Source organism: Halyomorpha halys, unplaced genomic scaffold, assembly GCF_000696795.3.
Source record: "Halyomorpha halys isolate HHAL.00 unplaced genomic scaffold, Hhal_1.1 Scaffold1593.1, whole genome shotgun sequence".
NCBI lineage: Eukaryota > Metazoa > Arthropoda > Insecta > Hemiptera > Pentatomidae > Halyomorpha > Halyomorpha halys.
Genome location: NW_027107078.1, coordinates 128,207 through 148,576, shown reverse-complemented (window position 1 = coordinate 148,576; position 20,370 = coordinate 128,207). Strand labels below are relative to the sequence as shown.

Genomic DNA, 20,370 nt, shown 5'->3' with positions numbered 1-20,370 from the left:
AAAATGCAGAGCCTACGATTTTCTGTAATGGTAAACATATATATATATAAAAACTAAATGAAATTTAATATTTGTCCCATCCAGTTTTTGGAGAAGGAAATTTTTTACACATATTTCAAGTAAAATACTTGATTGCTGGGACCAAAATTCATTATATTAACGTAAAAATGTTGTCATCCTGCATGCAGAGGCATATGCCCATCAAAGGGTTGAAAAAAATATTGGAAACAATTTTTATCGCATCCTTAATGCCTCACAACTCTAAAATGTTTCATTAATATTTGAAAGAAAAACTGAATTTTTTTGTTTATATACAACCAGATATAGCTATTATAAAAAGTATAACGATTCTATTGAAATAAGGCCTCCAGTTGTGAATAAGAAAAAAATCCACTTGATTTTTTTTTTTTTTTATTAATGATTCGAAAAATAAACTGAGTTTAATTCTTAAAAACATTGAACAATTCAATTGGTTTAATAACAATGATTAAATCTCCACATTTATCCTTCCTCAGATATTCATACAAAATTCGTAAAAACATTCAAATGTCAGTTTAATACTGAAATCACAAACGGCAGCTGAGAAAGGTTAAATAAAATTATCGACTGAACAGCGTAACCTAAACTATTCACAACATACCATATTTTTTTTTTTTTGTTTAAAAACAAGGTATTCTCATAATAACAACGATTATAATAAATATGTGAAATACATGAGCTTGACAAATATGAATATTTATCTTATATAATTTATTTATAAGCACAAAATCACTCCTTACAGACAATTTTAATAAAGAAATGGAAAAATAGTAAGACATTTATTTATTAATTTATATCTTGTTTTAATAAATAAGCTCCAATGAGAGATATATCTCTACCTAAAAAGGATAACATTCTAACACCTTATTTACAGATATTCCAATAAATCTATGTAATAAAATTAACCTTCTCTTCTCTCTTGCGACTTATTCCTACCTATAAAATAAGGTTTTACAGAATATAACTTAATTCATAATCGTTCAGATATTTCAACATGAAATTGCTGTACAAAAGAGAACCCGCAAAAACAATTGCGGATTCATTGGAAAATATATACTAGAGTCCCATGTAAAATATATAGTTGTTTATACATCGCACAAAAATTTGTTTTTAGATATAAATGAGTGTTTTGCTGAGCACTTGTTCAAAATCAATTACAAAATTACCTTAAAAATTAAAAAAATACATACATAAAAATTAAGGGTTATACCGACTGGTCATTGAGATCAATCACTAAAAAACAGACTCGCTCCTATATATGGTGACTGAAGCTATGTGTTGATTTGGCATTACCTAAAATAAATAAATGAATAAAGAGTTAATTATAGTTAACATTATTTTAAATTAATTTTGGTAATATATAACAAAGAGGGGGACAGCGGTAGCAGGGTGGTAACGCCCCAGTCTACCAACCCAGGTTGTCAGATCGAATCCCGGTCCCACCCGGGCTTTTTCAAGCACAAAATAATGCAAAACTCACTCACAACCTCCCTTACAGGCATTTGTGAGCCCCGTTAGCCAATGGGTGCCACTCACAAAAAATAGGCATGGGAGTGACGAACCCACCCTACGAAAAAAACCATGTCAAGAAATGCGTGATGTATTAGGAAATACATCGTGTGAGGACTTAGACCTCCATGGTCTGTTGCCCATATTATAATAATAATAATAATAATATATGTAATAAAGACACAGATAGGTAAGTTTTCGATGCAAATCAATTGTTATTTTAATACATTACTACTCTAATATATATTTTATATACTATATATTACTAAATATATTTTAATACTATTACATTCTATTTACTCAATTTTCATAATAAAAAAGGAACAAATTAAAAATTAGTAAATTCATAGATATGGCTCTACATAACCTATAAACCCAACTTTTCAAGATTTTTTTCAAATACATGTTAATTTAATTACCTCAACATATAATGTCTTTATGAACTTATATTTGTGCGGTGTTAAATAAAAATAAACTGTTAAAGTTAATTGACAAGATTTAAAACAAAGTATTTCTACTGAAACGATAAAATTTTAAAATAAACTATCTTAAAATGTAGTTAATTATTGAATCTGAAGGTTAGAGAAGTTCCATAATTAATTAAAACATAGATAACAAAAATATTCATCTGTCGGCAGTTCTAAAACAAGGCTAACTAAACACAAACGTGAGGATGCAGCACAAGTGCCTTTTGATTGTGTCCAAAAACTGACATTCAACGTGTCAAGCCAACTTATACCAGCCAATTCAAATAACATCACCAGATGCTTGCACATGCATGAATTTTCCCAAGTTTGGCAAACATGTAGAGGTACCTTTCAGGCTCTCGTGGTGCGTAAGTATCGTAACCTGATGGGTTTCTGCATCGATTCATAAGTATAGACGAAATATGGATATTGAATACATGGAAATATGGATACTCCCGAAATAAAGGAACAGTAAAAACAGCAGATTGTTCAAGGCTAACTATGGTTTTTTGGGATGCACAGAATTATTCTCATTGACTATTACGACAATGACTGGACAGTATTATGTGTCATTGTTAAGCCAGCTGGGTGAGAATATAAAGAAAAAAGTCCTCATTTGAACAGAATTTCAATGGCTAAAATTGCGAAATTAAAGTTCAAATTAGTTGAACACCCAAAGTATTCACCAAATTTGGCCCCTCAGTGATTTCTTTTAATTTCTAAACATAAAACAATGGCTCAGGGGACAACAGTTCACGCAAAATGAGGTCGAAGCATACAAAAATGTCTATTTTGATGAAATTCCAAAATCATTTATTTTCTAATGGCTTAGGAAAATTGGAGGGATGCCTGATTATACACTGAAAAGTGTATAAAGCAAAAAAGGGATTATGCTGAAAAAATTTTGTATATATAAATTGTAGACTGTATTTTTTTAAAATATGAAGGAGATGGTCAGAGTTGCAGTCAAAAGAAACAAAAAAAAGTTAATAACTATTTATTTGCTAATGTTTTGCCCCACTTTGCAGGGCTCCATCAGGGCTGTCAACGAGTCTAATTTGTGACCCATTCACTGTCTTTTAAACATGACAGCCCCAATGGAGCTCTGCAAAGTGGGGAAAAACATTGGCAAATAAAGAATTTTAACTAGTATTTGTTCCTTTTAGGACTGCATCCCTGACCATCTTTTACATATTAAAAAATAGAAATTATTTTTCTAAGGACTTACTGACCCCCCTTGTAATTTTTATATAGCATACTCAGCTATTTATTGCTCAACTTATTGAGTTATTAAGATAATATGTTAAAAACGTCCAGGTTAGAAGAGAAATAAGACATTATCATGAAAAATATTAATTATAAACTAAAAAAAGTGTACTCACCTCAAATATAAAGTCTCTGTATCCATAGCACAATGTTGGTCCAAAGAAATTTTTCGTGTTAATAGACGAAGCTCTGTTAAGAACGACAGGCTTGGGGCTGGCATTGAGGTGTTCGCAAATTGTTTCCCATTTTGTATAAGCAGTCACCTGGATCATTAATGGTTATGTTAAATTTTCAAGTAAATTAAAAAAAAAATTTAAATATAGATTCAATATTTAAATATAAACCTGAATATTAGGACTTTCTAAGTGTTCCGTTCCTCTTTCGACAGGTAAATTAATCAGAAATTCACATCTGTGGTACCTGAAATGAAACAGATTTGTAAACTATTATAAATGGTGACATAACATTTTTTAAGGGATATTAAATTTTTATAGAGTGAATGCGTAAAAAGTGAAATAAAACCATGAAAGATCCTGGATTTCATACTTCCTAAAAATATTTTTAAAGAACATGGATCAGCATAATTTCCACGCTATTTCTATTTTTTGTTATTCTCTTATTAGCTTTTATTAAAATTGTATTATGAATTTTTTTTTTTTTTTTTGTAAATTTCAGCTATGTAGGCAATTCCCTATATTTCAAAATTAATGATTTGTTGTTTGAGAATAAAATCTTCAGAACAGTTGGAACAGAGGTGTATACAGGAAATTAGATTATCGTTAATGATAATAATCTTCATTTATTCTGGGATTGATCCCTTTAGAATAATGTACAGGCGTCAAAATTAGGCTTCAGAGCCTTAGAGTGAAATACAAAATAAAAATAAAATTATAAAACGTTATAAAATATAATAAAATAATGAATTTAAAAAGATAAAAATGAACAACAATAATTAACAGAATATATAAAATAAGAATAGAATAAATAAAGTAAAATCATATGTCATATCATAAAACATAAGATGACAAACACTTCTGATAATAAGGAATAGAAAAAAAAATCAAATATAATTAAACTAAAACTAATAAATGGAAAGGTACAATTTCTGCTAATGTACACATTAACAAGAATAAACAAAAATCTGAGACATTAAGTCCAGAAATATATAAATCTTGTTTGAAACTTTCAATTGTTATTCTTCGGGAATTGGGTGGATCGAAGGTGGTCGAAGATACGGGAGTTGAAGGTTGGAAGGGTATTAGAACTACGAATGAAAGAGAGAATAGAATTCCATAGGGATGAGGAAAGATCTACCAAAGGCTGTGGTTCGATGGGCACTTACATATAAGTCTGAAGGCCGTGAGCGGGTATTGCAAGAATCCACTGAGGATTTAAATTGAAGGATATAAGAGATGTACAATGGACGACGGGATTGGATAATTTGGTAGAAGAAGAAAGCAAGAAAATATTTACGACAGAAGGAGAGCTAAAGCCACTTCAATTCTTCATAAAATCGGGTGACAGAGGCGTCCCTGGGAATCCCAAAGATGAATCGTACAAAGCAATTAATTAACCGTTTTAATTTTGTTTCGAGATCCCCAGAGACACCCCCGTAAACCACACAGCAATAATCAAAGTGGGGGAATATTTAGGAAATAACCAGGAGCCTACGGGTTTCAAAAGGAAGTAGGTGGCAAAGATATAATACTGGTCCAATTTATTGGATTTTTTTTCATTTGAGATAATTTATTTATCCACGATGTTGATATATATATATAAAATATGAATAGTCCTTATATAACCTCATTGTTTTTCAATATGAGTATGATATTAAAATATTTTGGACAGAATGACCTATCAAAGTGCAGTAAAAGATTTTGAGGAGTGAAAAAAAGTTCATATTAGTTATTAGCACATCAAGAAACGCTTAAATACTAATTTTTGAAAAAAAAAGAGAAAAAAAAAAGAAGGAAAATAAACTTTTTACCCAAAATATCCACTTTACAGTATATTGAAAAATTAAAAAAAATAGAAATAACTTCAATATGACTCAACCAATCTTCACAAAACTGTGTTTGGGGTGATTAAGGGCTCTGTTAGCTCTGCAACAAAGGGCACAGACCGGATCTAATTAAGCAAATCAGAACAGAAGATATAAAATAAAATGTTCGAAAAGTTTTTCTTTATTTAAAATTAATATTTCGACCTCATAAGGTAGTATAAAATTAAATCTAAATTTTGCTAATGTAGGTTAAAAGATCAGACATACAGCTTTCCAGTATTAATGTTGTATATGATTGTATTAATGTTGGGATTGATAAACTGTAGAGAATTTATGAACAATGTTCAGCAAAAGAAAAAAAAAAATTCTCCAGTTGAATCAAGAAGAAAAATTTCTAATTTTTAGTTTCTTTGAAAAATGGTATTTAAAGGTTTCGGAAGACTAAAAAGGAAAATGATTCCCTTTTTCATAAAACAATTTTTTCTTTACCTACTTCACTGAAATCCTCATTATGGTTTTTAAATTTTTAATGAAAAAAATCATTAAATAGAATCAATAATATTTATTTCTTATTCTTCAGAAAGAGACAATAGTCTATATAGCCTTCCTTAAATTAAAAACTTCACAACTTTCTTTTGTTCCGAGCCTTCTCCACCAGAGCAAATAGGAAGGGGAAAAAAATGAAACGTGTGCGCATGTCCAGTTTGCTAATCCCTTCTCAAAGGGACTGTGCTGACAATTTGAAAATGGTTCCGAGCTTGGTATTTAGTCCCTTGGAACAGATCTCTAAACAGTCAGAGAAATGGCGCTAGCCTCCATGGAACGCCAAAATAGTACTGCGCATGCTCTAGACAGTTTGCTGACTGTCAAACCGGTCCGTGGAACAAACCTATTGTTTATTCTCTACACATGTTCAGACCCATTGGGTCCAGAGACCCTACTATTTTATGAGTTCACCAATAGATAGCAGGATCATGATATTCTATTCAAGATGTGTGAGGAGGGTCTACCTCAAACAACAGCCATTGGTGGTCTCAGCAACCTGAAGGTTCGTTAAACTTTTTATTATTATATCAGATAATGTCTATACTAATCCTCAACTTTTCTCTAGCTCAGAGCAAAATCAGACAAGATGGTTTCGAAATATGGGTATGTCAAGGAACATACATTTGCGCAAGTGTAAACGAAAGTAGCGGAAACACTATAAAAAATCCATTACACAAATTTATCATTAGACAGCAATGTGAAATCAAACCCAAAGAAATAATAGTCTCAGCAGTAGATCAGTTTATAGAAAAACAAATAAATAAATACATTTAATAAAAAACAACTAATATATAGATTAAATATAAAACAAATAAAAATCTTACATGTTAAAGTTGTAGTGACCAGGATAATTCGTGTGCAAAATGAATTTCTTAGCTTCATGGGTTCTTCCGTCAAACAAAATGTCCTGAAAAATAATAAGTCATTCTCCTTATTAACATATCAGATTTTACAATCCATCTCATATGATTAATTAATTACATAAATTAATCTGGAATTATAATTAATTAAATAATCCATAAACATACTTTAATCAATTGATATTCAATAAACCTAATATGAGGAACTCGAACCCATCACAATATTTAACACCGCCAATCCTACCAACGTAGTATTTTATATATTTTTTTCAATATAGTATTCTCTATTTTCCATCTTCCACAGCCTCAAATTAATTTGTATAGTAATTTTTTTGTTAGGATTAGTTTATAACAATTGTTATCTCGTTTTCGTTTTTGAGCCCTGATAAAGGCCTGAAATTCAGACTGAAACATCGGCACAAATAAAGAAGTTTTACTTATTTTATATCATTACAGACCGCACCCCCTCCCCATCTTTTACTAATAAATCATTGCTATTGAATAAGAAAGCTACATCTATTTTTCTTTAAAACAGATGATATCACAACAATATATAAGTTATAAACTTAATAATAAGCTCTTGATAAACATTATTTATCACTTAAGCAAAATCAACAAAAACTTAAAAATTATAAATTTCAAAAAAATATAATTAATAAATAAACTTACTATGCCAAGTGAGAAGTAATTATAAAAATAATCTGTTCGACCAACGGCCTCGGCTAATCTTCTAACAGAGTGTATTTTCATCTTGTCTTCCGACTTGTAAAAAATGCTACCAGGTGAGCCTAGTCGACTGACGACTTCTTGAGGCATGTCTCCGAGATGAATTTGACAAGTGATTGTCTCTTTTCTACCCTCGAGAGGACGACTAGTACCTGCCAAGAATTTGAAACTATGAGTGAAAATCCTCACATAAAACCTTTGTCATTACTTAAAGACAATCTTAATTGCAATGAAATGAAAATTAGAACAAGTAATTTATATAATTCAGTATTAAGTAATTAATAATTCAGTTCAAGAAAGAGTTATCACAACTGAATTAATTTTGATCGATAAATCAGTGATCGTAAGGACTATTAATACTAGACAGAAAAAAAAAACTTCCTTAAAAAATATATAAATAAAGCTAAATAACTATACTTTCTTAACAGCATTAATCTAAAAACAGGCAGAATCAAACAATCTTCAAGAGAGTATTTTTGTTCTTTGCCTGTTCTGGAAAATTATTTTGGATGTAAACCTACATGCTTATTTATTAAGATTTTGTTTAAATAATGTGCTATAAATTTTAATTAATGTGACTATATGACAATATTTCAAAAAGAAATAGATACACCTAACAAAATGAGGAATAAAAGTACAAGAATATGGGGAAACTCGAAACGTAATACAAAAAAAATATTAAAAAAGTATGGAAATATCCAATTTGTTGAACTAGGTTTTTTTTACTGAACACTCACTGATTTGCATAATTTTAAATAGAATTTTATGTCAACCTTTTTACTTTTTTACTTGACAAATTATTTTAGTTTCTTTCATTTTTTAAATACTTTTCTGATCCAATCCTAAAATGGTCTATTTTAGCTTAGGCCAGTTGATGACCCACATTCGCAAACCAAAATATCTGGTTGTAATAAAAATTTAAACAATTAGGTACAGAGTTTTTATGCGGATGATATCGTACTGATAGCTGACTCTGAAGAGGCTCTTCAGACATCCTTGGATGAATAGAATGAGGAACTGAAGATAAGAGGTTTGCAAATAAACCCTAACAAAAGTAAAATTATGTGTGTTGGAGGAGAAAATGCAGAGCCTACGATTTTCTGTAATGGTAAACCCTTAGAACTTACGAATACTTATATGTATCTAGGGACCATAATAAGTAAAGATGGTAAAATAGACCAGGAGGTTCTGCTGGATACTAAGCTGGACTGCCCTCGACAAGCACGTTGGAAGGTTAACACCAGCAGAAATGAGATTCCTCCAAAGAATAGTTGGTAAGACCAGGAGAGACTGTGTCAGAAATGAAAGGATTCGGGAGGATCTGGGTGTGAAATCAGTGCGCAACACCATGCAAGAGTGGCAACTGAAGTGATATGGACACCTCTGTAGAATGGACGATACCAGAAAAGCCAAGTGGTATTTGGAAACTAGGCCGGAAGGAAGATGGCCTCATGGCAGACCCAAGAGTATGTACTCTGAGTATATTGGAAACCTAGGGGCAGCAAGAGGAAATACCATCCCGGAGATGAGAAGACTAACCAGGAACAGGGATAGATGGTCTGAGACTACGACTCCACACTTGACGGCACACAGGGGTTAGAGAAAGAAGAAGAAGTTTTGGTTTTTATAATCACTCTCTATTCTTATGTCACAAGCAGTGCTGGTTCGAATTCGGTCAAAGTATTTCGACCTTCATTTAGAGGCGAACCAACAAAATATTCTGCCTGGAACAGTTTAGTTACAAGCAGGATAATCCCTCCTCTTCCGGCCCAATCTTTATAATTACTAAGGAGGCTAAACTTCCAATAAAAACGGGCAACCTTGACTGACTATTCTGAAAATACCGATTTCTGAAATTATCAAGATCATATAATGAATACAATTAAAACTTTATTTTGGTTAACCAAATGGTTCAAATTCGGCCAAAGTGGGTTGACTTTTATATAGAGGTGAACGCGTTACATAAATTTCAACCTACACTGATTAAAACAATTTTTCGGTACTTATCCTACAGTATCTTACTAGTAGGATACTTCCTCCTCTCCCTACTCAATTAGATATTGCTAAGGAGGTTATTAAACGCTAAATAAAAACAGTCACTCTTCACTAATTATTCTGAAAATACCGATTACTGGAAATCATCAAGTTAGAACAAAGAATTAATTTTAAAAATAGTAATACTTTTCTAAAATTAAGTTTCAATACAACTTGTATTGTTTAAAATACAGCTGTAATACAATTTGGTTTCTATTTCGTTGGATCATGGATGGATGTAACGCCCATGTGTATATTATTTTACTAAATTACTATATTAAATACTATATACTATAAGGTGCGTATGCAATGTCGGATTTTTTTTACATGCAAATATTTCTCTTCCTGTTTTTGTTATGCTTTTGTTTTTTGCATAAACTCATTTACAGTCGTACTGTTCATTGCTGGAGTTACATTTCAACAAAGGTGATTTTCTCATAAGTTTTCCTTTTCATTATTTGTTTTGAATTTTGTACCGATATGAATTCAACCGATATTTGTGTAACTTTTTTTGTATGAGTATAAACTTGGTAATAATGCTGCAAAAGCTGCACACAATATAAACTAGGCGTTTGTGGAAAACATGGTTAAAGATCAAAAAGTGCAGCGTTGGTTTGGAAAAGTTCAGTTTGGAAGATTTTTCACTACAAGACGAACCATGAGGAAGACTCAAAATGACCGTGACGGCCACATACATCGCACAGAACAATTCCATGAATTGAAATATGAAGTTTTGCAGCACCTAGCCTATTCACCGGATCTCGCCAATCGACTTTCATTTTTTTAAACATTGGATCTGTTTTTACAGGCAGGCTAAACAATCTAAAAATGACAGCCTGAAAAATTTGATATCTGAATTTATTGATTCTAAAGATCAGAATTATTTTAAGACAGGCATCTATGCTTTAAAGTCCCACTGGGAAAAGTGTATTGAAGTGAATGGAACATATTTTGATTAAATAAACAGCTTGTGAAAAAAGATATGCAGTTTTATATATTCACTAAAAATCTGACATTTCATATGCACCAATCTAATATATTACATGAGGATACTATGTAACAATCCCACATGAATGTTGACATAAATATTTATATCTACTTATACAAATGATAATTGTACAAATGTTTGTATTTTTCAATGATAATGACGTAAACCATTCAACATAAATTATTTAGATAATTTCAATTTGAAGAAAATATTAAGGTTAATAGATAATAACTAAAAAAGTTGCAATTTTCTTGCAAAAGTTCCTATTGTTACAAAATAGGATTTAACTGAAAGAAGGTTAGTATAAAGAAGAACATAACATAGCATAATAAATATAAAAACATTATTGGTTAGACAATCATAAGCTACTACACTTCTTAGTAATAATAATAGTTTAATTACTGAAAAGGAAGATATTACTACTAAATATACTCAGAGATAAAGAGAAGGCAAAAAAAAAGTGACTATTTTGTAATTAACAATTTAATTTAATTCTCGGGGTAGCCATAATGGAAGCCAAATCTCGGACAAAATAAATATTTATTGGATGAGAAAAAGAATAAATATATAAAAAATGTTATCAGAATCATTTCAAAAATTAAAAGTTTTTCTGATGGAATATATGAAAATATTTTAATAAGAATTAATTTAAAACTGTCATTGGTCAATGTAATAATGAATGAAATAAATGAAAGAGAAGAATAAAAATTAATTATCAGTAAATAACTTCACTTCATGGAGTAAGATTGCACTACCATTTTTTGTTTATATATATTATGTACTGACAGTAGTGAACAGCCTATTAGTAACCCATGAGAAAATTTATTTTCTTTACGAAAAAAAGAAAACAATCCAGCAATTATTGTCTTAAAAACAATAAGGCCTTTGTTTGACTAAAAAAAAAACTATATTATGTTTTTGAATAAAAATATCATTAAATAAAAAAACAAAATAAATTGTTAATTTTATAGTAATAATTACATTTTAAAATTTAAACAAAGAGTCAAAATTAACAAAGAGTGTTCTTGCTTTAAAGTAAGATGTATTAGAATGTGACAAAAATGACTCGTTGCCAACTATATAGGAGAAAAAGGGTGATATCAGTCCACTCAATGGGGCAAAATTGTGCCAAGAATAAAAAAAATATTCCCACTTATCCTTATCACTTAAAATTTTATTCTTTTCTGAAATAAATAAATGAAATAACTTAGATGGGTACCAATCTTTTGGTAATGAATTCATCTGAACATTTTGGTAAATAAAGAAATGTTGTTTAAAAAAAAACTAAAAACTATGGGCAATCTCACCTCATTTCACAGCATCTTTCAAGAAATACTATGGAGACATTTGAGATATTAGTTGACTGAATACCAGAAAAAATAGCACATTATAACCATTTTTATTATAATTTTTTTGCTTTTAAGGATAGAATTACACTGATTTTAGTACTTATGAACTAATAAGCCAGCCAAAGATTTCAAAAATTAAGATCAACTAACAGTTGGTCCATAACATTGACTGAAATGGCTTAAAATTCAGACCTTCCTTATTAAAAAATAAATAAACCTAAGTTATCATACTTCCTTATCAGTATTAATAAATATCTAACAAATATACCTCGGCATAACACAAATCTACTGGTATCGGCAGGCTTTTCAGACAGTATAGATTAATTTGTTTCAAAAGCTTACATTCGTCCATGCATGTTCCCCTCATCAATCCACATAACAATAACATGCTCACCACCTGTGTAGAGGTGTAGCCTGAGCCCAAGGTCTTCCAGAAGGAGAAGACCACTGAGGTATACTTCTCCAAGGCAGAAGTTGAGAGGAAGGGGTGGCGTTTCTACATTGGATTCGCAACTACCAGGGTGTATGGAGACCAGAACGGCAACGGGCGAACCAAGGGGTCTGTGTCCAGTTGGGCTCTATCCGACAAAATGAACATTGTATTGAAATAAATTCTCATTTTATTTATTTATATATACAGTAATTGGTTTTATGGAATAAGCCTATCTCCAATTACATAACAATTTTAATATACTTTAACAATTTTAATTTGTTAATATATTTTTTATCATTACAAGCATAACATTTTATTTTTTTATGATAAAATCTAAATTACTGAAAATAATTGACTTATAATAAAAATGTGAACTGACACTCAGCAACAATATAAAATCCTAAAAAGAACACTAAAACTAGAGTCAAAAACTAAAATTATCGACAATAAAAAAAGCAAAATAAATATTGAAATACTAAATTAACAAATTAAATAAATATAACTCCTCATTATTAGTAGCAACAGAAAACATATTAATATATACTATGAATTAGATAAATTGATAATCAACTACAGAAGGAAAAACAAAAAATACTTTCCCAGGTAAAAAAAAAGGCTAAAAAAAAAAAAGCCGTATTAAAATATATGTAAAATATACAATTAAAAAGCATAAGATTTTAGAAAAATAATATCTAACATAACATACAAAGCAGTAGAAAGTAATGGAGAGTGACAAAAATGGCTTAAATAAATGTTTTCATGTTTCTATGGTTGTTATGACAATAGCCATAATTTTTTCATTATTGTCATAATGACCAATGAAAAATGTAAAACAGGAAAAGTTATTTTTTTACTAAACTTACAAATGGAAATATAATAAGGACATGTATTGCTATCATTTTTAAATTTATAAATAATTATTCATAAAAATGAATGGCCACATATTATTTTGCACAATGTCAATTGGCGGAGTACTAATAAATAATCTTTAACTGTTGCTGATAAACAGAAAATTGTAAGTACCTGATATTTTGAAGCAGGAAAATAGAAGGACACTCCTCGGAAATATACAACGTACATCTCTGAATTGGGATTGTATAAACCTGGAAGAGTTGCTCCAAAGGAATGTTCTATTTGTTCCATCGTAGGATAAACTTCTTCAGAATTGAAAACAATCCCGCTGGAAAAATTTATCAAAATTGAAAAATTAGTTTTTAAAACTATATACAATATAAGAAGTAGCTATATAAATATAATATAAATAAAAATCCTACAAGTTGTGGTGCCACGGTGACGGCTAACATTTACTGTAGTACTATCAGGTTTCACTAATACTGTCACTATGAAACCTCCACTGTGCAACATATATTTCCAGCATATATTAAAACTGAACATCAAAATTCAAAAGTAAAATCATCTTGGTACTTGGCTTCTAAGTGGCAGAGAAAATTTGTTTAAGTTATTAAAGAAAATTTAATCGGGCTTATATCCCAACCTATAGGTGAGGACTAATCGATGTTCTGATTTATGAGTCACCAGTCCTCACCTAAATATCAAGGCCCCGATGATGACCTCCAATGGAGTCATCGAAAAGTCAGCTATAAATAAATATTTTTTTAGTTACATTTAAAGTTTTGAAATATAGTGCCATATTTTCTAATCTTTCTTTTTTATTTTTTTTTTTTAATTATGGTCAATTTGCATTCCTTTGTAACTATTTTTAAAATAGGCTCCTGAAAATGGACATGCTATTCTGTACGTCAGTAATGTTACTTTATTGAAGTAAAAAGTAATAAAATACAGATTTAGAAGTAAAAAGGATAATTCATCCTCTCCCCCCCCAAAAAAAACAGAAAATTAAAATTATTAATTTTAGAGCAAACAATTGTTAGTTTTTTGACAATTTTTTTCTACTGGCACTGTAGACCATGGATATCTTTGGCAGCACGTTGATACATTTTTTTAAACCATACATGTTCTATACTTGGAGAATGAGTTTTAATAATAAAAATAATAATTTTATTTTATAGATTTTTTTAAAAATCATTAATAGTATAACAAAATTCCATCATTACATAAATACTCATATAAAAAAAAAAAACCTGTAAAAATAGTCTTTAAACACACCATAAACAATATAATAAGGCTCTCTTACCTATATTTCAACTTGACGAGTTTTAAGTTGTAGATTTCTATTATCTGAAAAAGTTTTTTAATACAAGGGGAATTAAAAAACAAAATTTTAAAATCATTTATGAAATATTTAAATTCAAGGTACGCGAAAAAACAAAAAAAAAAAAAAAAAAAAAATAGTCAAGTATATCTATCTGATAAACATTGTAAAATCAGGAAGAATAACGGACAAGCAACAATTGATTAAATAGCACAAAGAATATCACAATGAAAATATTGAAATATAATATTTTGACACTTTAAAATCATATTGTTGCTTTGGAAGAATAATGAAACAACTGTAAAATATCGTGACATTGACTTCATGGTATTGGCAGGCTCAAAATGGTTTTACTTGATAACACACTTATAAAGTCAATTTCACAAAATTTCCAATTACGTCATTATTCTTTCAGAGCAACGATATTATGTTAAATCCAAATCAGCAGTATGTCATAAAGAATTAGATAATATATTTATATGTAAGTATGAAAGTGTAATTAGAAATATATTCATGTTTTAAGAGATCAAAAATAGTAAAGTGGAATTATTCCCTTATCTAGCAACAAAAAATAAAATTAAAATTCACTAAGAATAATAAATAAACAAACATATAAATACACTTGTGTTTTAGTTAAAAACAAAATGAAAATTACTAATAACTGCAAAAAAAAAAAAAAATACCATTTTGGTAGTATTGGTTTTCCAGACACACTTCGTGGGTTTTCTCTAAAAAGGGTGAATCCAACAATTTTGAGAAGAGCCTATTTTGAACATTACTTGCTTGGAAAATTTTCTTTGAATGAAAAACCTAAAGTATGATTACATTTTTGAGAACCATGAACATATCCTAATTGTGCTTCGCATAATGCAACTAATTGCATAATGTAACTTGATTTTTTTTTTTCTTTTTAACTGAAGATATAATGTAATTTGATTTATTTTTCAAAAATACATTACAACAGTTTTTAAAAGATTTATAGATGTAGGATCCAACGGTAAATCCAAAACAGGAGGAAAACGAGCTTAAATGGCTCAAAATCGATGTTTTATTTATTACATGCGTAATGTATAAATACAGTGTAATCTAAGTAATCCAAACTAATTGCTACAGGGGGAAGGGGATGTTTGGATTAATGAAACGTTTGGATTACAGAAAGAATTACAATAAATGGTGTAAACAAATTCAACGATATGAATGTACATAACTATTTTTATTTATTTATTTTTTTTTTTTACATATTTAATAGAAATTTGACAGTTGGAAGTTTAAAAAAAATGTTTTATTTTACATCCCCAGAAATGCTAAGTAATGATTTAATTTTTTAAACTTAATTTATAAGCGAAAAAAGTAAAAATAATAAAAAAGATACTTTTTGTATGGATTTATTTAAAACGTGATAAAAAAAAAAAATAATTTATCAACAAAATTTGTATCATACATATTTCTACTATTAATTAAATTAGGTTTATAGAATCAAATGATTTATACAAAAGATATTATGTACTTCTGATTTCAGCAAAATGTATTTTGAACACTTCCATAGGAATTAGTTAACCCGATATCAAAACTGTAAAAATTTCCACGGTGATTACAATAACTTGCCTATAGATTGGGGAGTTAAAAATGCGCATTACACATGTGCACTTTTATTAAAAAAGTTATTGCTTGCTGAGTTTTCGCAAAAAAAGTAACTTTCTTTTTTGAGACCAGTTCGGAATACCAAGATTACTCTGTAATATGTTTCTAAATGTAAAATTTGGGAAATTTCTCTCTCTCTCTTGGACATAAGGGAAATTGTAAGATATGCTGTTTTTCTCCAATAGTTTTTAATTAGTGTCATGATTCTTCCTGTACCAAATATGTTGAATTCATCCTTCATATAGAACATTCCCTATACATTTATATAAATATACATTAATGTATTTGTTCCGATGCATTCTTGTTTATATTCCAGTTATGGTTAAATTCTTTTTCTTATTGCTTTATTAAAACTTGTGAAAAAAACATTTTATAATAAATCATAATTTATACCATCACATCCTAACCCAAAGGTACAGCAGAAAATAAATATTTCCAAATAAAGAATCAAAATAATAATTAGTATTAAAAATTGATATTACCTTCAGCCTTTGCGAAATCGGGTCAAACCTAAGTCTGATTCCATCCTGACTTAGGTTTATTTCCAAATCTTTGCTTAGAGGATTCTGAAACAGCATTAACAATATATTGAAAAACCATAATTTAATAAATAAAATACATAATTTTATACTTTATTTCACACACAAATATCGTCCTTGATAATTAAAAAAAAACATTTATATTATTTCTGGTGGAAAAATCCTTTTTTTTTTATTTAGATGAAAGGTCCTTTTGAGAATGAGCACTTTCTACTGAACTGTAAGGTTCTTGAGGTTCCAAGACCGTTATGGGACATTGAAAAGCAACTGAATATCACGGGACAATCAAACAGCTACAGAAAATTTATAAAAAAATAAAATTTGTGTTCAATCTACAATTGATATTGTTTGGTTCATTTCACAGATGATTTATGAATGATTCAGTTAATTATTAAATAACACTCTTGGAGCTCTGCTTTGCCTTCCACATGGAGGTGGCAAGGCTAGGCTCGGAGTTACCCCAGCAGATTGTAAATATTGTACATAGGTGCTAATGTCTATTTATTTTATTGTTACTTAAATTCAATTTTCTTTGTCTTATGCATATATTATTTTTATTATTCGATCCGTATTATTTTATTCTATTTTTGATAGCTTCATATTTTCATTTATACAAATCTTGGTAGTATTTTCTTTTAATTATATATTTCATTACTATTATTATTATTTTAAAGTTATTTTTTTTTTAATTAGAGAGTATTATTGCTATCATTTACATTTTTTTTTCTTTTGCTCTTCAATTTCTGTATTTTTCATATGAATGATTATTTAAACACTAATATCTAATGTCCATAATTTGTAGTAGACTCTATTAATTCTCTTCAATACAATAAAATATCAGTTTAAAAAATTAAATAAGAATTTCATTAAAAAATATGCCTCATTATTTATTATAGTCATTAAAAAGAAATAAAATAAAAAAATGTCTAGACTTTTTCATTCATTACCTCATTTTAACATTTTTTTTTTTCATAATTTTTACAAACCATAATTAAAAATCATGCCATTTTTCAATTTCAGGTGCTTTTTAAATATTCCTCGATTAAACTATCTTAAAGATTCCTCTTTCTGTTTTAAGGACGTATTTCAAAAGTGATATAGGACCGCCGCTCCCTGGGGGTCTTAATGGGGCGGGTCCGGTCGGGAAGGATGGCCTTTTTTTTTATTTTATGATCTCATCTTGTGAGATTGTGACATGTTGTATATCGAACAATCTACTCGCTATAATTTTCTGTTTGAGAATTCAGATAAGTAAGGATACCACTGAGGGTTTCACGCCCTTTATATGCCGTAGGCATATCAAATTCTTTGATGGGCTGAAAGCCTGTGGCAACCCTCTATTCCGTGAGATCGGCCCTCCACCAAGACCTGGGAGGTGGCAAAGCATTGTCCCCCTGGTCGACGTCCTCGCCTTGGAAGGGACTTCTGGCTCTGCAGCCTGAAGTCATCACTTCAACACCACCAACAGGAATATCCCCTCTCTATTCCTAGTGAGCATCCAGGCAAACATGCCATCATTGTTGACCGCCTTCAGCGGACCCGGCAACCATTCTTATAATGCCATCCCGGCAAAACAAGATAATGAAATAGCCGGTATATGTATATATTTGTAAATGCCTTTTCTTTGTTCCAGGAGGTAAGAAAAAAAAAAGTTTCACACCGTATTTTAATTTCAGGCGCTTTTTAAATATTGCTCGATTAAACATCTTAATTTAAGATAGTTAATTAAATACGCGGTGAAGGTACTGTACTACTAAGTAGGAATGAATTTTTACAGCTCGAAATTATGCCTGTTTAGATTTTACGACTTTTGAGATTTTAGGAAATGAAATATATATATGCAATTTTCGTTTTTTCGTTCACATACACTCAAACCATTTTCCGAGACTACGTTATTTGAACTCATGGTACCTTTAAACACGCATTTCCATCGAAAACTCAAATTCGAAATTTTTCAAAATCGCAATACCCCTCTTCTCTAACAAATATATATTTCATATATAGGTAAGAAAAAGTGAACATTCATTTCGGTTGATAATTATAATGAAGAGAAATTATGTGTTGAAAACAAGGCGCATCTGCTATCTGTCAAGGCCACCGATATTTTGGTCAAGACAAAACAGCAGCTGTTTTAACATCTGCAACATAATTTGCATATCGATAAAAACAAATCGATTTTGAAACTCGATAAGTTTCATAATATTCGCGTCGGTTACAATTACAGATATAGTGAATTATGTCATTGATCATTCGATATTACAAATAATTGAGGCACCGATAAAAAAGTTACAGAGTCTATGATTTTTTTACATCTCTATCACATGCACAAGAAACAAAATAAAATATTTTGTAACGCACATTTCTTTGTACATTTTAAAAGCGATAAAAAAATTAATGAATAACAGCAAAAAAAAATAAATAAAAAAACTTTTCTTCATTTTAGATTTGTCTGTGTTGAGAAGGCATGGACGGATACACTGGAATTAAAGGAGATGTGTTCGTTTTTCTAGCATGCATACGGAGAGATAAGAAAAAAACTTAATTAAAAAACAACAAATATCTTTTATCTCTGTCTTCCCTTTCTTTCATTTTTTTGTTTGTTTTCTCTTTCAACCCAATGTGACTTTCCTGTTTTTTCTTTATTATTCCCCTCTTTAACATAAATAAAACATACCTAGAATATAAAATACAACTAATATTAATTTTTAATAAATATAATGGGCAAAATCCTAGAAAAATTCTTATTAAAACGCCTCTATCCAATCCGTGACTCATATCATGTTATTCCTGACCATCAGTTTGTATTTAGAACATCCCATTCCACCATACAACAGAGTCATCGAGTGGTTGATGTCATATCTTCCGCATTGGATCGTGGAATGTACTGCACGGGAATCTTCCTCGATGTTGAACAAGCTTTAGAATTGAGCTCTGGGGCTCTACCAAACCATCAAATTCCTCCCACATCCAATCCTTATAATCCAAAATCCTACGTAAAATCCTTGCTGCTGCTTATTATATTACAAATAAACTCATCCACAAAGACCTAAACATCCTATTCGTTGCATATTTGGCCCAAAACAGATATGCGTCGTTTCATTCCAAACTCCTTACCCATCCTAATGCATTAATTCTTAATCTCTCATCGTTAACAATCCCTGATAATCCTCCGAGACGTCTGAAAAGAAGATGGCCAAGGGACCTTCTAATTTAAATTAATGCTTGAAGTACCACCAATGGGTGGTTTCTTACCAAGATTTTCAAGTTTAAATGAAACATTTCACATTTTTACTTATTGTATTTATTATTTTTTACAGTTGTACATTACATTAAATAAATAAATAAAATATAAACTCGTAATAATTTAAGTAGTGATATAGAATAATAAAAGTAGTGATAGATAAATATACATAAAAAATAAATAAATAACAAATAGATATAATAACTCATAATTTCTTCCAGTGTTGCACCAACTCATTAAACCCTCAAATCACAGAAATAGGAAATTACAAGAAAACTACAACCACTAGATATAAATACAAAAGAACTAAACATGAAGGAAGAAGATAGTTGACCGTATGAAGTATATTGTAGGAAGATAGTCCGGGTGGCGGTCAATAAAGCTATTAAAACAGTAAAAGAAAACTATTTATAGCTAGCCAACGTTTCGCCCCACTTTACAGGGTTTCGTCTGGGCTGACAAGAATGATGTTCTGTTGCCAACTGAGATAGCAGTACTACTAGCAGTGCCACTAACTGAGATAGCAGTACTACTAGCAGTGCCACTAACTGAGATAG

The 20,370-nt window shown here is 29.8% G+C and overlaps 1 protein-coding gene across 2 annotated transcripts in view; it reads right to left on the bottom strand.

Annotated features, from left to right (window-relative positions):
- Positions 1 to 37: 37 nt before the first annotated feature.
- Positions 38 to 20,370, bottom strand: part of LOC106690148 (PHAF1 protein CG7083) — a 51,141-nt gene continuing 30,808 nt past the window's right edge. Inside the window, exons 3-11 of one of the 2 annotated variants that reach the window (XM_014435474.3) lie at positions 16,516 to 16,599; positions 14,375 to 14,418; positions 13,243 to 13,399; positions 12,181 to 12,364; positions 7,359 to 7,567; positions 6,654 to 6,736; positions 3,626 to 3,701; positions 3,398 to 3,544; positions 38 to 1,332 (exon numbers count right to left, since the gene is read on the bottom strand). In XM_014435474.3, the coding sequence (XP_014290960.1) occupies positions 1,273 to 1,332; positions 3,398 to 3,544; positions 3,626 to 3,701; positions 6,654 to 6,736; positions 7,359 to 7,567; positions 12,181 to 12,364; positions 13,243 to 13,399; positions 14,375 to 14,418; positions 16,516 to 16,599 (1,044 nt within the window). In that variant the 3' untranslated portion in view covers positions 38 to 1,272. The remainder of the gene's footprint in view (positions 1,333 to 3,397; positions 3,545 to 3,625; positions 3,702 to 6,653; positions 6,737 to 7,358; positions 7,568 to 12,180; positions 12,365 to 13,242; positions 13,400 to 14,374; positions 14,419 to 16,515; positions 16,600 to 20,370) is intronic. The other variant, XM_014435475.3, reaches the window with a different exon arrangement.